The sequence below is a fragment of the Metopolophium dirhodum genome, chromosome 4 (assembly GCF_019925205.1).
Source record: "Metopolophium dirhodum isolate CAU chromosome 4, ASM1992520v1, whole genome shotgun sequence".
In the NCBI taxonomy this organism is placed as follows: Eukaryota; Metazoa; Arthropoda; class Insecta; order Hemiptera; family Aphididae; genus Metopolophium; species Metopolophium dirhodum.
The window spans coordinates 34,410,890-34,428,832 of NC_083563.1; the positions used below are offsets into that span (position 1 = coordinate 34,410,890).

The 17,943-nt window shown below is 32.1% G+C and overlaps 1 protein-coding gene across 1 annotated transcript in view; it reads right to left on the reverse strand.

The window, feature by feature from the left end:
• Window positions 1-17,943, reverse strand: part of LOC132942785 (protein dead ringer homolog) — a 77,393-nt gene that overhangs the window by 3,250 nt on the left and 56,200 nt on the right. Inside the window, exons 5-8 of the mRNA XM_061011423.1 lie at window positions 7,863-8,046; window positions 6,692-7,281; window positions 1,630-1,704; window positions 614-1,012 (exon numbers count right to left, since the gene is read on the reverse strand). Of these exons, the coding sequence (XP_060867406.1) occupies window positions 614-1,012; window positions 1,630-1,704; window positions 6,692-7,281; window positions 7,863-8,046 (1,248 nt within the window). The remainder of the gene's footprint in view (window positions 1-613; window positions 1,013-1,629; window positions 1,705-6,691; window positions 7,282-7,862; window positions 8,047-17,943) is intronic.

Genomic DNA, 17,943 nt, shown 5'->3' on the forward strand with positions numbered 1-17,943 from the left:
TATTGAACCCCTACTTCTATCATGTCGTCCAGTCCTGTATACTTGTACCCCCAACCCATATTACCTATATGTATACATTTATTACTGATTGTATATTATACTCTAGTTTTCTAATAAAAATAAAAAGATAGAGTTTAAAACAATGTAGGATGAAAGTTTTGAACATCACTATGCACTGGATGTTAAGTATAAAAAATTTAACATAAAGTTTGAATCATGTATGTATAAGTGGTGGCATTTTTTACGGACAACAAAGTGCGCGGGGGACAGCTATCTTATATATATGTAAAGAGAATGTTGAGAATTTTTTTGGGGAGTATTATAGAGTACACTCCCGCGAAGGCTTGCAATTTTCACGGTGCCTTCGTACCTCCATGCAGTCGGCTATAGTTATATACCTATATATATTGTACGTCGCTATAATAGGTTTATATATTATTATTATACTCATTAGGTACTCATCTATGATTATTTATGTTTAGTAATAAATAATTAAAATGAAAAAAATTATCTACCTACATCGATGGCGGGGTGAGTTTTTTGTTGAGGAATAATAATAATAAAAAAAAAAATTGTGTTTCTAGAATTTTTATTACAGAAAAATTGCACTTACCGGCCGACACGTTGATGTCCATTTCGATCGTACCGTTACTGTCACGGCATAGGTCTTCACCATTCCGTTCAGGCGATGTAGCTGACTCCCGTACCGGGCTGCTTCCGGTTGGCGCCGGAAATCGTTCTGGACTCGTCTTGGGGCTCGCGGGACGACTAACCACGACAGCCTGCGGCGACCGTTCCATCTTGATTCGTTTTTGATCGTGTCTTTGATCCGATTCGTCCTCGTTTTCGCCCGCATTGTTGTTGTTCGTTCCTTGATCTTTCTTACCCAAATTCAACGCCTCACACTGTTCCGGTACAGCTGGCGGTCCGTTGATTGGGTGCAAAGCGATCGGAGACTGGCGCTGCAAATTCATCGCGGCTGGTGCGGAGGCGTAAGGCGACTGCTGTAAGTCTGCAGAAAAACAGAAAGAAAGATGCCAAAATGTCAATATCATACATACGTTGCGATTAATTATACATACTATAATGGTACCCAGACAGCAATTTTTTGATTAATAATATTATTATATAACATTGTTGTATTATTTAACGTTATTGTAATACTATTATAATATTATCATTACAAAATGCTGTCTGGGCGTATTACGTAATACCTATATGATATTATTATATTGTAATGAGTGTAAGGTGGGTTTTAATAAAATTGTAGACGGCAGTAACAATAGTTGATTATTTATTTTTATATTTGTGTACAAAATACCAAAATACACCATGAGAATACATTCACTTTTATTAAATGATTAATGACATTAAATTATTTTGTTTACACCCACCAAACTATACAGCTTTGTTTAAATATTGGGGATGAGAACGTGAAGTCTTAAAAACTTATCAAAAATGTATAGGTACAATCTTAGCCCTTAGTAACATATGTAATAAAACTATAAATATTAACAACTTGTATAACAGCAGTTTATAGCAATTATAAAAGTAACATTTTATACGCAAGAACTGTTGTACGAACGTAAGGAAAACACGAATAGGTACTATACAAATATTTAAACTTACTTTGTATTGGAAGTCTTGGCATTGCTGTTTGATTAGCTCTCATTAAGTCCATCCACATCAACATACTGAGAATTTCTGAAAAATAATATGATATATGATTAAATATTATTTGAACAAAATTGGTTTAACATAGATATGATTTATAATTTTATACAATACTTCCATTATTTATTATTATACTTTTACGCTCATAAGAATTACAAAATAAATAGCAGAAAAAAAGGAAAATCATATAAAAGGTGGGATTTCTTCGGAGGTGATATAAGACCTGCTTGGACCTGCGCATTTGTATTTGTTCGATAATCCATAATATTACAAACAGCTTAACAATCGAACTTGTCATAATCGAATTCACGATATATTCACGATTATATGATGGCGTGGTATATTGTGGTGGTGACATGTTGTAAAGGTGATAATATTATTATTAATCGTACATCGATTAATCTAAGTCACCGACTGGTATGAGTGCTATTACAGATCGTATGGAGGGGTACGTATTATTCTGGTAGACTGTGGACACGTCATCACAAAGACCTACACCCCCCACCTAACCTACCAAATGTATAAAAACCATAGACTTATAAATACTGTGCACAGAGTGTTCATATGTGTTTATACTTATTCATGATAAAAAACGACTTTGTAAAAAAAACTATATGTGGCGGCAGTGACCCATTCCTATATACACTATTACATGGTGGTGGCCGGTGCACAATACATGGTGATAATAATTAATAATGCCTAATGTGCTTTGTGCGTGTAAAATCACTAAAAATTATAACGTAATATTCACGTCGTCTCGTCGTGTGCATTAGACTACAACGGTGTATGTATATTATCACGGCCCGTAATATAATATATGGTATTTAAGACGAATTCGGCGGATTAAACAATTTTTTTTCTTTATTTTCCAGTCGGTCAGTCATCCGGTGACGTCTGGAGCAGACGATACGTACAACAGTGTACAGTGTGCATTTATTATATTATTATTATTATTATGGATGTAAAACAGCGCGCGAGTCGTGAACAAGTGTCGGTAATTTGTTACGTTTTTTTTCTTATGTACGAACACGAGTTTTTTCTCTCGAAATAATAATTATTATTATACATATTCGTTCATTTTTATATACACAGGTATTATAATAAGAACGAGCTCGCGCGCGCGCTCGCGTGTTATATTATTATATATATTTTTTTTTTATATACATGATAGTATGTGATATGACGACAACGACAACGTCAACGACGGCGTGGCGACGGCACCAGTGGCGGCGGGACTTGCAGGGCGGCGGGTGTAAAAGAAAGAAAAACCAACAATGTATAATATTATGTATCCATGTTGAATATTTAAATATCAAAAGGCGCACGTATTATATTATTATTGTGTTATGGATTCAAACGAACACACGATGTCACGGTGTAAATTGATTTATTCAAAAACAGCTACGGGAGAGTTGTATACACATCACGTCGCGCGCGTATCAAAAGTGTTACACGCATATACATAATATAGGCAGGTACCTAGCTGGATATTATGCGTGAGTACGTACATATAATATAATATTTATATATATATATATATAATATATCACACAGGTGCGGGTATGTGTGTATGTGCGCGAGATATTCGTTAGACGACGAGAGGAAGAAGCAGGAGGAAAAATGCAGCCAGACCGTAGTAAAAAAAAAAAATTAAAATAAAATAAAAGCCGCATTTACAACACAATGTGTAAGTAAATTGATAACATTGACGAATGTCCCCGCGCCCGTTCGCATCAGATACGGTCGTCGGACTGTATATTATATTATGTTATTATTGTTATTATTATTATTATTATTATTATTATTATTATTATTATTACGACAGTGTACACGACCCGAGACCGGGGCCTGACGACTCTGGACGAATATAAAACGTTGTATACCGTATAGGTACAACTATAGGTTGGTATAAAATATGCTATACTATACGCTTACACGACATACCCAGTCTTACTTCCTGCACACACACACACACACGCGTATAATAGGTAGGTACGTAGTTTTGCCTGCCCACAATTATTGTCTCATATAAAGTTAAGTGTAGGTATTTTAGAATGGATAGGCCGTTTCACATATCACACGGGAACGAACATGACAATAAAGAGGTCTTATCATAAATATATTATCTACAATAATTATATATTTATATATATTATGATAAGACCTCTGCTAGAATGAGAGGTAATGATAAAAACAGTCTTACTCTCTTCCCCATTCCGGCACGCTTCCCTCTAATCACTATTTATTGTTAATATACCCATTACCTATATCTATTCTTTAATGTCTAAGGGTGTAGGTAATCTAATAGTGTTTTATCACAGCGAATTTACATGCGATATAATCAAAATAATTATCGCCGTATTTTAATATAATATAGATATGCTGCACGGTCAAATAAGAATTTTTTATATATTATGTATTCAGAAATTCAGAGTGATTCTTTTATCTACACAGTAATTTTCTCAATAAATTAATGGTTTTTGCAATATTTTTTTTTTTCAAAGTCGACGTTTATAGGTAACAGTTATAATTGCATTCAAAAATATTGCGTTCGCCGCTCGTGTCAAAATATAATATACGTATTATAATTACGGTCATTGTAATCGAGCAGAAATAAGAAAGTCGCATAGGTATACAAAATAGGATTATGCTGTTGTAGTGCTGTGCTGGTTGGACAAGCATTGCTAATCGATGTCCACATATTGTAATATATCATCATGTGTTCAAGAATACGGGATAATATTGTAGTACCTATTAGTAATTATTAATAATTAATATAGTCGTCTCTATTGCAGTTGGAATTTCAAGACGACCTGAGTTACTACTAAATTAAAAAAACCACAGATACGTGTAAAAAGCAATATCATTTTACATTTTGAAGTTATATAGATGATCTGAATAACTTTTTCGTATAATTAAGATTTTTAAATTATTTTAAATATATATATATATAATTGAAACACTGATATGAGAGCTTGATTTTAGTTTATACGTTTTTACAGTAAGACAGAAAACATTTAACTCCATTAATTTGTTAAATATTTTCATATTTTTATCATGTTTAGGTCTATGGTCTAACCTATGGCCTAAAGATGGGAACGAATAATGTGACTTTTTTCTAATAAAATAGAGCCTGATATTTTCAAAAATTGTTTTTTAAACACTTTTTTCTATTGTCGTTTCGTATATATATATTATATTTACTACAGTATTGTAGATTATAAGAGCGTTATGGGAACCTACGTAATTAAAATACTATACACGATGTGTTAAACTTGGTGTTAGATAAAAAATACTAAGCAATATAAAGTCAGCCAAAACTATTTTTTTTATATTAGGTACAGTATAAGCGTAGTTACATTTTTGAATTTTTCACTGTTTTTTTTTTTTTTTTGACCAATGTATAAATATAACGATCTGAAACGATATCTATATGTGTGTACACTTCTTATAGCCAGTTGGCTTTTAATAATAGTACATTAATTTGTTTTCTACCTTTATAAGTGGCATTGGAATTTTTCTACACTTACTCTTTCACTAATGAAGAGCACTTGATGAATGAGCAACGCTCTTCGTAGAGAAAGAGAGAGAGAGAGAGAGAGAGAAAGAGAGAGAGAGAGAGGGAAATAGAATCATTATATAAAGTTGTCGAGAGAGTGAGTGGAAGAAAGAACATATTCATATAATGAAATTAGAACACGTCGTAATAGTTTTTTTGCTCATTCTTGGTAACGTTTCAAAAATACATTAAAACAGAATGAATAGATACACAAAGACGTTATATATACACACATTTAAAAGTAGCATAAAGGTAAAATTATTATTTAGAAATGAAATTGAACATTTTTATTTTTGGGCCGCGTCAGACGGACACACCTGTCAAGGGGATTGTAGTTAGTTGTCAGTGTGTTTACCAATTTCCCGCTTATCCTTTTCTTGGCACAAAACTATTCCGTATTATATAAACAGAAAATAAAAATGTCACAAAGTTTATAGAAAAAAGAAAATAAATAAATACAAATCCGAGAAAAAACAAATGCTCGTTCTATAACCTATATGATTGACTTATTGTAATTTCTAAAAGTATTGTTTGAATAATATAAGACCCGTACAATATAATATAGTGTTTAAAATTTTCTAAATATAATAACATTGTTTTGTGTGTCAAGATAAAATTATAACCACTTTTAAAGTCTTGATTTTCGGGTCTCCCGGTTGTGTATATAATTATATAATACAAAATGCAGCATTTTGCTAATGTAGACCGCGTGCTAGTTTATTAAAAAGGGACATCAAAATTAAAAATGATTCCTTCCAAGAATACAGCCAACTGAATATTTTTACTTTGAAAATTATTCTAGAGGATTTATATCTTTATTTAGGTGTGTATATAATCTGGTTGATGATCTTTAAGTTGATTAATTAAATATATAAAACGAACGAAGGCAAAAAAAGCTTAATCACATAAACCGAAACTGATACTAATGTACTATGTATAATTATAAGTAGGCACCTAACGATGAGGTTTTAAAACTGTGTTAAAAGTACAAATACCTACAAAAGTATAAAGAAAGTTTGAAGTGATTTTTTAGTTTTTAAATATAATGAATGTTAATTTAAATTAATAATAATCTTATTATGTTTCCTATATTATAAACATCTTTATAAAGATATAATATGAAGCCATTATTATGATTTACTATACCATATAATATACTAAATAAAAATTAGTAGCTAAGCGAAATAAACGAAGCTAAAGGTAACTTATTATATAATAGCTTTAGGATAAATAAAATATTTGATGTTTTTAAAACAAATGATGGTTTTCATATTTCATATTATAATAAATACAATTTCCAAAATAATTGAACTGACCATTTTTTTAGAGAATATTATTTTTAAATGGCGTGTTTTGGACATTTTAGGGTATAATATTACTTAAAAAGGTTTCTAGGACATCTAATTTTCTGCAGCCCCAAATTAATAACCATGCGAAACGTATACGATTAATTATTACCTCTCTGTTTGCTGGTGTGGTCGCCGGCCGCCACTTGATGTGCTGCAGCAGCCATCATCGTGGCCGATTGGTAAGGCGGCAATTGTAGCTGGTGGCCGTTGAATAACGGCGAAGATTCGGCAGCAGCCGTCAGCGGCGGTGGCTGGAGTTGAGCCAGCCGTTGCATCGGACTGCCTGGCCGCGGCGACGACGACGATGACGACGGCTGCTGTCTGCCCTGTTCCGTCGCGGCGCGGTGTCTGTTGTTGTCTATGATGGCGGCTGCCAAGTGGCGGAACCGATCGTCTGCGGCCAGCACGTTGGCGTAGTGCTGCTGCTGCTGATGGTGCTGCTGCTGCTGCTGCTGCTGATGATGGTGCTGCTGCTGTTGCTGATGATGATTATGCTGTCCGTGCGCCGCAGACGACAGTTGGCCGTGGTGATGAAGCTGGCCGGCGGCCGTCGTCACCGGGAGCGCGGGCAAGTACTCAGACAGCAGCGACTTGTTCCGGCGGCCCTCGCGCCGGTTTCCCGCTATGGCCATGTTCAGTTCGTCCACCGTGCTGAACTGATTCATTTTCGACTCGTACGCGTACAGGTACTTGACATATCTGCAAACGGTTCAGGTTTATGACATTACGAATGTGCAGGTATGCGTATTGCGGTCGTACGCCGTGGGGGGGGGGGGGAATTAAAATCAAAATTGCCCAGGATGAGTATAGTTCCATTCATCAAATGGTAAGTTTATTATTACCTACATAAGTATTTGTTTTCTAAAAATGTCGATAAAAAAATGTAGGTTTGCTTAGACTTGAGAAATGAATACAATGTTTCTCGTAATAAGTATAGTTCATAAGTTCTCATAGAACTAGTAATAACCATAATTTCAACACAATCATAATATAAACAAATGATTTATTTTATAATATATATTTTGTATTGGTATACAGTGAGTGTACCTACCCATTTAGAAATAATAATAATAATAATAATTTAACTTGGTTTATTTTACCATGGGGTGTATTTTAATACAATTTAAATTAAATATTTAAATAATTTAGTATAGTATTTTAATTGCGCTGAAATGTCGTATGCCTTGAAATAATATATGGGCACCTATACATCAGCTGCAGCGTTTGCATATTATTCATTTATATAATATATATATATATATTATATATATTATACGTACTGTGTTCTTAACGTGAAAGCCGCGCTGGTGATGGAAGGCGGTAGGCCCAAGCCTCGGATTATCTCTTGCCACAGTTTTTTAGTGATGACCGCCACGATTCCGCCTCTTTGCACGACCAGTTTGTACAGCGTGTACAGGTCCAAAACACGTTTGGCCATGATGGGTAGTCGGCTGATCGGAGTCCCTGAAAATCGCAATATACACAATTATTACCGTAATATATATTTATATGACGTGCGCGTACACGTATTTATTTATATTTTACTCGAATATTATAATATTGTGTATATTATATCGCAGACTACAGCAAGTTGCAGTGAACGACGTTTTGTAGTAGGGCAGTCAAATATATCAGCCACTATATATAATATATATAGTGCAATATTATTCGGAAATATAAAATATTTACTCGTATTAAAGTTTTGTCTTACATAATATCTCCACCTAATAAGTAAATATCTGTGTAAAAGCACATAATGCATATACCTAATATGGATATTCGCTTCTCTCAAAAGTATTATATTATATTTCCAACTATAGGTACTTATATGTATATTTGATTTTGATAAGTGGGTTATATTATAATTGCGGTATATAATATATATTTAGTACCTATAGGTGCAAGGTTCGGGGTACATATAAATACTTTGGTAGTTAATGTTATCAATTTATTTACCCATCACGCTATATCGTGTATTATATAACCCCCATTTTCTCATTTTCGTTTATTCAAACTAGGAGTTTTGGAGTAGTTAAGTAAGGTTTTTATACTAAAAGACTTGCATACTTATACAAAACATTAGATTATTATGGAGTAGTTATGGGGCTCATCGACGAGCATATTATAACAAGGATGAAAATAATATATATAATATATATTATTATAGATATTAATATATTATGACAGATAAAATGTCAAATAAGTTAAAATAATATAAGCACTTTTCGACATAGGTACCGAAAGTGTCCGTTGATAGAATAATTGTAAATTACCTATAATAGCAACAACCACAACAAACATTTCCTATTGGTATTGTAAATAATATGATGGGCATAATAATAATAACTGCGTAAGATCAAGTACCTATATATACATATTAGAATAAATATACTGCAGCACCTATAGTAAATAATATATATATAGTAAAAATAATTGTATTAATTTCTTTATGCATGTTATTACATATAGTATACCTATAGTAATAGTTCCTATGTGATATTTAGAGGGATTATACACGTATACACAGGATCTGTACATAATATTATAACGTTGACTATTATAATATTATATAGACCGCAGCAATGCCTACAATATAATATATGGCTATATAATATTTTATGTGGCTCTGCGTTCACCGGCCTTTTTACGACTTATAATTATATACAGACTGCGGTGCGCTGCGTGCGTTGTTCTACACTATATTATAATGCGAATATAACATTATACCTATATGTGTGCACTGTATATGTATAGATAATTACATAAAATTTTATGCCGTACGGTTGGATTGTCGGAATCGTTTATAGAATGAAATTATTAGAGCTATATCTCCACGTGCATATTCGGCATTCGCGTACCGTCGCGGTCACCATCAATCCGCGCCATCAAGCATAAATATTATACGATATTATATATTAATATTATTACACTGGTATTGGTATATTATAATATTGTATATAAATCATATATATATTTAAATTATGTGGGCGTATTATATGTAAAACTGTTACACAGCTAGTTGTAATAAAAACGAAAAACGAAAATTATCATCTACGCATGCTAATTTTTTTTTTCATTTCAGTAAAAAAAAAACTTATGAGGAACTATACTCATATGTTTATACTATATGTTTATAGGTACGATTATTTTTAAAAGTATTGGAATTTTTTCCAAAGTATAAAATAAATCAATATTGCTACCAGAAACCACCTCCAGTATTACTATTAATGATTGAACCATTTTTTTCTGGTATAAAAATGTCTTCAGTAACAAGAGAAAAAAAAACATTTAAATTGTAATAGCAATAAATTCATCGGAACGATTAAAATATCTAAGATACATTAATCTACTTTAATGCAGTCATTGCACATAATATATATAATAAATAGGTACGTGCACCTAACACAATAATAATTAACAAGGTACCTATAATTAAAAAGACGAAATTTTACGGTGCCACCCGAAAAGATACAGGGAAAGATCTATTCGTAGAAAATCAACAATTGAAATAAATATTTTCAATACGCTATCAAACGTCAGCAAATTTCGATTTCTTCGAATATACTAAATTTTACGATTCTGTGTAACGCCATAATATATTTACAGGTACGGTTTAATAATTTCATGTTTCTCGGAATCGTGCGAAGGTAGGCACATAAAATAATATTATCTACCTATAATAATATAATAAGGCAGTATAAATAGATAGTTAATTTAAGTAATTTTTTTATTATGTTTCTATTACTTTAACCTAATATAATATAATTCTGGGGGACGAGGTGGCCGAGCGGTCTAACGCGTCGACTGCGGCGCTGGCAGTCGCGGGTTCGACTCCCGGCCACTGGGCGGCATTTTTCTTCGGGCAAGTCACGGTGTCCGGAGAACAAGTGCCGCCATCCCCCACCCGGGCATGGCAGATACCTACGGGTGCCCAAATTGAAAATTCTGCCAAAACCCAACACACACGTGTTCCCCCCTACTACTACCAACAATACAATACACCTAACCAAAACCATACACCAAAAAGACCATACAGCTAATGGCCATAGTTGCCGGGCTTACGATCAAAAAAAAAAAAAAAAAAAAAAAAAATATAATTCTACCATTTAGTATACCTGTGTGTAAAATAAGTATGCATAATGCATATGAGCAATAGGTATATAATATATATTATACAAACATTATAAGTTATAACTGATAATATAATATAATATTATGTATTTATATATCATCTTATTTTAAACAAATTGTATTTGTTATAATTCGACCATGTAATAAATACGCATAATGTTTAATTTACAATCATAATAATATTATATACCTTTAGGTAGCGAATCCGAAGTTTGACCAAACGGTGAGGGAGTGTTTAAAATTGTATAATTCAACTCATGAGTTTTGGTACGAAAGAATCTATATATCCTCGATTCCATGACCCGTGAACAAATAGTTTTTTTTATTTAATGCTAATTTAACAATAATTATTGTCCTTCTATCATTACATAGAATATTGATTAAACATTTTATATTTACACAAAACCCAACTCTAGCAAGGAGTTAGGGGGCATCCAGTATCCACCCATCAACCCCTCACCCATCCGCATGCCAGAGATATACCACTATACTTATAAAATCTATATTGTTTATCATAGGTAAATATATTCATATATTATAATGGCTGTAGAAATACTATATTTTGTGGAGGAACGCTCCATGCTAAGTATCTACCTAAGTAAATAATATATTATTTAATAATTATTAACCATGTATACCTAGCCTGATACAAGCTTAAAATTTTAATATACCTAGGTATTATCTATATATCTACGTATAATGTTTTATATTATCTATTAAAAACATATACCAATGATAAATTCATTGATTTTAACTTATACAGAGTGTTCAAAAAGTTTGAATACGGTTATTAGACTATTATAAGAATTGATAAACGATAATATGATACATAATCAATGAGTTGATTAAACATGTTAACTAATAAATATGCAACAGTGTTATCTATAATCGCTATGTTATGTTTGAGTACCTATAGGTATAAAAATATGCAAACAATAATTAAAGCGTTTCCAAATTCCTTGGACACCTTGTATATACTTTTCAATATTATAATCTATTATAATATTATACTTAACTAAACCATGCGAACGCATATTATATTATAATTTATAAGATTATAATTCTCTCCATTGGACCGTTCCCATTGGCCCGTCGTCCGATCGAATTAAAACACGCCCGTTTTATATATTATCTACCTTACCTCATCCGGCCCCCCCACGCCGCGCCGCGCCGCTGTGAAGGGGAAAACCACGATGACGTGCCGCGATATCAACAACGATAATATTGTAATATAACAATAATTAATACCATGATAATAATATGATACCAATGCTACCAATGCGATTACGTATATAGGTATATCATGTTGTTATTTAATGATTATAAAGAAGCATTTATGTGTGGCATACCGTCATATACCCTTTGAATATAAGTAAATATAAATCAAGGTATAGCCATCCACCATCCATACATGATACATCCACGGTGGAAAAAATTTACTTTTAAATATAGGAAGATCAGGTATAGAGTACTTATATTGCAGCATGCAGGAATATCCGTGTGCCTATAGTCTCCTCCAGATATCCAGCTTATAGAAACTGCAGTGTGCAGCCACGTACTATATGAATAGACACCCTATAGAACCCTTTATCAAAAGTATTATACACGTCCTATAATAATAATTATTATTATTGTTGTCCTTGACAGTTATTTTCTATAATAATATAACATGCTTATACTATACAACCAACGTTTTTTTTTTTTGATAACACACAAATGCTTTATATATTGTTAGGTAAATAAGCACGATATACAGTACCTAAGTTGACACCAACACCTTTTGGTAAAATATTATTGTACTAATGCGTTCTAATAAGTTATGGTCCATATTATATAGGTTTAAGAAAATCTTTTATCCTACCGATAAATATTTATAAGTATTGAATAATAGGTATAAATGTGTACCTATTATACATTGATTATTCAACAAACTGTAAAAAAAATCATCTTTTAAGAATATTTTTTTCTTTGGCTCATGAAATTACAGGAAATTTCCTTGAATAATATTTTTTGTCGTATATTATTTAAAATCTTCAGACCGTATTTTTTTAGGTGTATTTAGTATTTATTATATATAATATAATATGTGTAAATTATAAACACGTGTCTACTGGCGAGGTGTCTTGTTTAGGGTTTGACGTTTTTTTTTTATTAACAGCGGGTCGCGTCAACATACTGCACGGCGACGACTTCTGTATACTCACACATAACACCTAAACATACCTACACTGTACCTCGACTAATAAATCTACAGTATTTTGTTAAAAGAGTAAAAGGTAGAAGACGGTATAAATCATTATCATATCACCCATAGATAATATACATCAAATATCTAATATACGTAGACATTACGTAGTATATACAGGGTGGTTCACCAAGCGTGTTCACAACATTTTATTCTTTAATAATGTATTTATTCAAATTATATTTTTGGAATTTTTAAGTATATTAAGTTATACTTCTACAAATTATTTTAAGATACATCAAGACCTGAAATAGTTATACTGTATAACTATTTCAGGACTTTATATATCTTAAAATAATTTGAATTTGCATACCATATTAATAAGAAATAATTCTACTTTGGCGATACAAATTTCTTTTGTTGTAAACGAGAACTTCCGTGTTTTACTGTTAAGTATAGACGACTTTTTAAAAATGTATAGATGTATTAATTCAAACGACTATCTAGTTTTTGAGCTGATGTAAGTACCTACTATTTACCAAGGCTATAATAATAATGATTTTTACGTAAAATATAAAAAATATGTAATATTTATATAGTTATTGTTTACTTTTATACTCAATAACATTTTCCACAATTTAAAATGTTAATAAATTAATAATAAATATTAATTATTATAATTTAACTTAATATCTATAATCGTTCATACCCATTATAATATTCAAACAATTGCCATATGCTAATATAATATATAATATTCAAACAATATAAAAAAAATGTAATCATTTAAAAATATTGTCGAGCAAAGTATATAGGTATTTTATTATTTCAAAAATCAGAATTTTAACTAATGTATAATTAAATGTGAAAAAATGTTGGCGAGAATATTTGGTGAATCACACTGTATATACCTAATATAACACCATGTGATACGAGGACAGTTCAAACAGGGGTGGCTCTAGGGGGTCCCCAGGGACCGCAGCCCCCCTTCAAACTGTTGAAAACAAAATTACAAAAAAAAATCATGTTAAATAAAATCGAAATTATGATTCCCCCCCCCCCCCCCCCCCCCCTAACCATGTCTCTGCAGGAACCACCCCTTGATCACAAATATAGGACACCTAGCTACAAATATAGCTACCTATATATGCTATCGCCGCTGCATGTAAAATATACATATACCTATTATGTTAATTTGTCCAGCGCATTATAATATTTTTGAAATGGTCAAGCGGGGACGTGTGTAAGACAATTTAAAAAATAAATAAGAAAAGCCACAATTGTTTTGGATATACCTACAGGTTACGGTCATTAAGGTACGTATTGTTGTGTCACCTTGTTGACCGCCACCAGCTCATTGTATGCGCGTGCGTTCTATCTGCAGTACCACGTGGAGACTGCATCAGAGGTGGACATAATAAATAATAATAATATAACATAATATAATATGTACTTACAGGTTACAAGTAATAATATTTTTATACATATTGTGCTCGTCGTGTTGATATTGTTGATATCGTCATAATTTATGCTGTGAAGTACAATATCTAAGATTTCCAGCAAACATTCGAACCACCGCGTGCGCTATACTCGTTGGTATGGTAACATTAAACGTATTATAAGAAAAACCAACTATAGGATATTACATTTATTATTTATTCAATAAGTCACCGAAAAATTAAAATTATAGTTACAAAATCATTAATAATTTTAAGAGTTTATAGCCATATGTTTAGCTATGAGTATAGCCCCACGCCTGGTCTAAAATGTTTTAGATCAGAGGTATTCAAACTTTTTCATCCTACGGCTCCTAAGTGTGTACACAATATTTTTATGGCTCCCAAATTATTGGAAAATTGGAACAATTAACGAATATAATATGGCCTATACTTGCGTCATAATAACAGTGACTTTAGTACTAGAAATAAAACTTAAAATAGTCACGGAATGTGTTTCATTATCGTTTCCATTATCGCTTTAATAATAATTTAAATAGTATTTATATTAATTATACAATATTATGATTTACATTTATTTTTGTTTCCTGTGCTTTAACACGGCTCCCTTCGCTAACTCTCCCAACACCCCTGGGAGCCGCGCCGCACAATTTGAATTCCTCTGTGGCTCTGTTCTAGGTAAATACCTATATATTATATACAAATTTTCACGTAATATTATTCTAGCGTTATGAAAAGAGGCACTGGTTCATAATATCACCCTTCATAAATCATTAACCATGAAGATATAATAGAGAGAATCAAGAATCGTGTGCCCGGATTTTCCGAAATTTTAATAAATCTGTATATGATATATTATATCTAGGAATCCCGAATCCTCGGATTCATATCATTATTCAGTGCACTAGCTGCAATTTTATTTTATGTACATTTTAGTGCCGTTATTTTCCGTTTGGATAATCTGGTATAGGTAGGCACTGATTATCTAATATTTTAATAGCTTCGTTTAATTGTCTGATCGAGTTGAATCAGCGTTTAAACATTGTTCAATAATAATTGAGTCAAACTATAGTGGTACTCCGAACAAAAAATGTTTGTTTAGGGAAATATTTGTCCAGAGATTGTTAAATTATTTGCGTTCTCAGTCTTGGGACTTCGGAAGCAAGTTACAACTTCTACTTATTTCTTATAGGTATAGGTACTGATTAATGATTAATCCCATTATTATCAAATATGTACACGATTCATAATATTCAATTCGTAAATTAGTCAAATAAACCAATGTTCCGTGGTTTTTATAGTAAAGATAAACCATAAATACCTAACTTAACTTACAAACTCAAATTTGGAAAATTATGTACTCGTGTGACTACATCTATGTAATTATTTTAAATAATAATAATAGGTACGCTTTTTAATGGTTACTTTTAAAGAGATAGTCAAACTGCACTTAACTACTCCTTAACTATTAGAATATTGCACTCGGGTTCAAAAAAGGGATTAGACGACGTATCTATAAATTATAATTTAGAAATAAACGTTCAATGTCGACATGAGGGGAAAGAACCCGTGATTATCTACGTCGATCATAAAATCTTGTATTTTTAGTGTGGGACGCAAGTTTGCAGTATTTATGTATACTAAAACGGTCACTTCCAAGTGACCAAGTCTGACACGTCAAAATGTATGTAAATTCTATTTTGGGGTAAGTAATTTACCAACAAAAAAAGGTATACCGAACAACTGAAAGAAAGTACTATTTTCCCATAATATAATATGTATACTACCTTAACAATAATAATAATAATAATAATACCTATATAATATATACTCCATGCGGTACATTATAGGACCATTGGCCGCGGGACCGGAGACGCTCTACGTGCGGACGTGCAGCGGTCTTGGCCGACAAGTCATTGCGGTCGCGTCGTTTAATTATTATTAAAATTTAGTAAAAACACGATCGTCCGGCATTCCCGTTACCGCCCGCTCAGCACAACTCCACAAGACAAATATTTACCTGTGCCTCTCTATATAATATTATACACATTATATTATATTCGTCTATGTGGACGCCCCGGCCGATGGGTGTGGTGCTCATATTATGCAGGACAACGACGGCGGCGGCGGCGCGGCAGTGACTCTCGATGTTTGCCCGCGTACACACATAATATTCTTTATACATATGTATAATATACATCGTGATCGTGGTGTTATTACACGCGGTATTATTATTATTATATTATGTGTACACACACCGTGGGCATAATATACACACACGCCCGATTTTTTATTTTTTATTTATCGGAATGGCTTTTAGCGGCGAAATGTCCAATCAAAAGGACCGAGGGAGCAAATATAATATTTACCGGCGACGAGTACCTATATACGTTTTATACGTAGACACTGCCGAAGTAAACAACGGGATATAAGTTCAACTATATATACATATATATAATAATATTATGTACCCATAGGACCTGTGTCTTGACGTTATAATATAATGAACCCACAGATAATAATATTTAATACACATCACAATCGCTATATTATGTGTATTAAATCATTTCCCCGGCCACAGTATACGCATACGGATGACAACACGCTGAGGTGTTTACTCGGTCGTCTGTGATCCTTTTGATACCCTACATCTATATAATAATATTACAGTATGTATAGCCATGTAGGTAATAACAAGTGTATATACAATATACAAGTTGGATACCTATATATATTAGTATCCTTATACTCTTCTATTAATGATGATAATATCATTATTGATATACACTCGCGATGGTTTTATATTATAGTGTTATTACTGTATTCTATTATTCTTATCGGTATCACAATGTTATTATAAACGCACCCCCCTTTCCCACCTGTTAAACAAATAAATCGAAAGAGAATCGATATTTTTTTTCCAAATGACTATAACGCTTTATTTACGTGCCCGTACCTATATATTATATATACATAGGTGGGTATATATTGTTATACAATTATTATTCAAACGTCAATAATAATAAACTCGCACCAAAACGAAATCCATTTTCAAGGCTAAATAAATAATAATCGACTACATTAAGATAATAATATAATAACACGATATAGCCTATACCTAAATGGCTATACATATTATACCTCTATATCGGATTCGGGATCGAATACCTATACATAAGACATCATATTTGTGGCTGTTTTCTATAATGTTTCTATTGACGCATATTATTAATGCATACCTAGTCCTTATCAAACAAACATCCACAAGCTCGTGATGTATTAATACTGTAATATTGTAAACGTATAACACAATATAATAGCAAGCTATAATAGAAAATATTGTAACAGTTTTGTTTTTGAATTCAAACATTTCTCTATTCTCTATATAAGCCCCAATACTAATAGTCCTTAAACAGACGGATAATCTTAAAATTTTTGTAATACATTATTTATTAGTTAATAGTTATTACCTATGACTCGTTTTTGAATAATATTGTATTGTGCGAATTTGTGAATTAAAAATTAAATACCTATTAATTAAGTAATACTGACACAAATATTGATACCTACGGTCTCGCAATATATTGC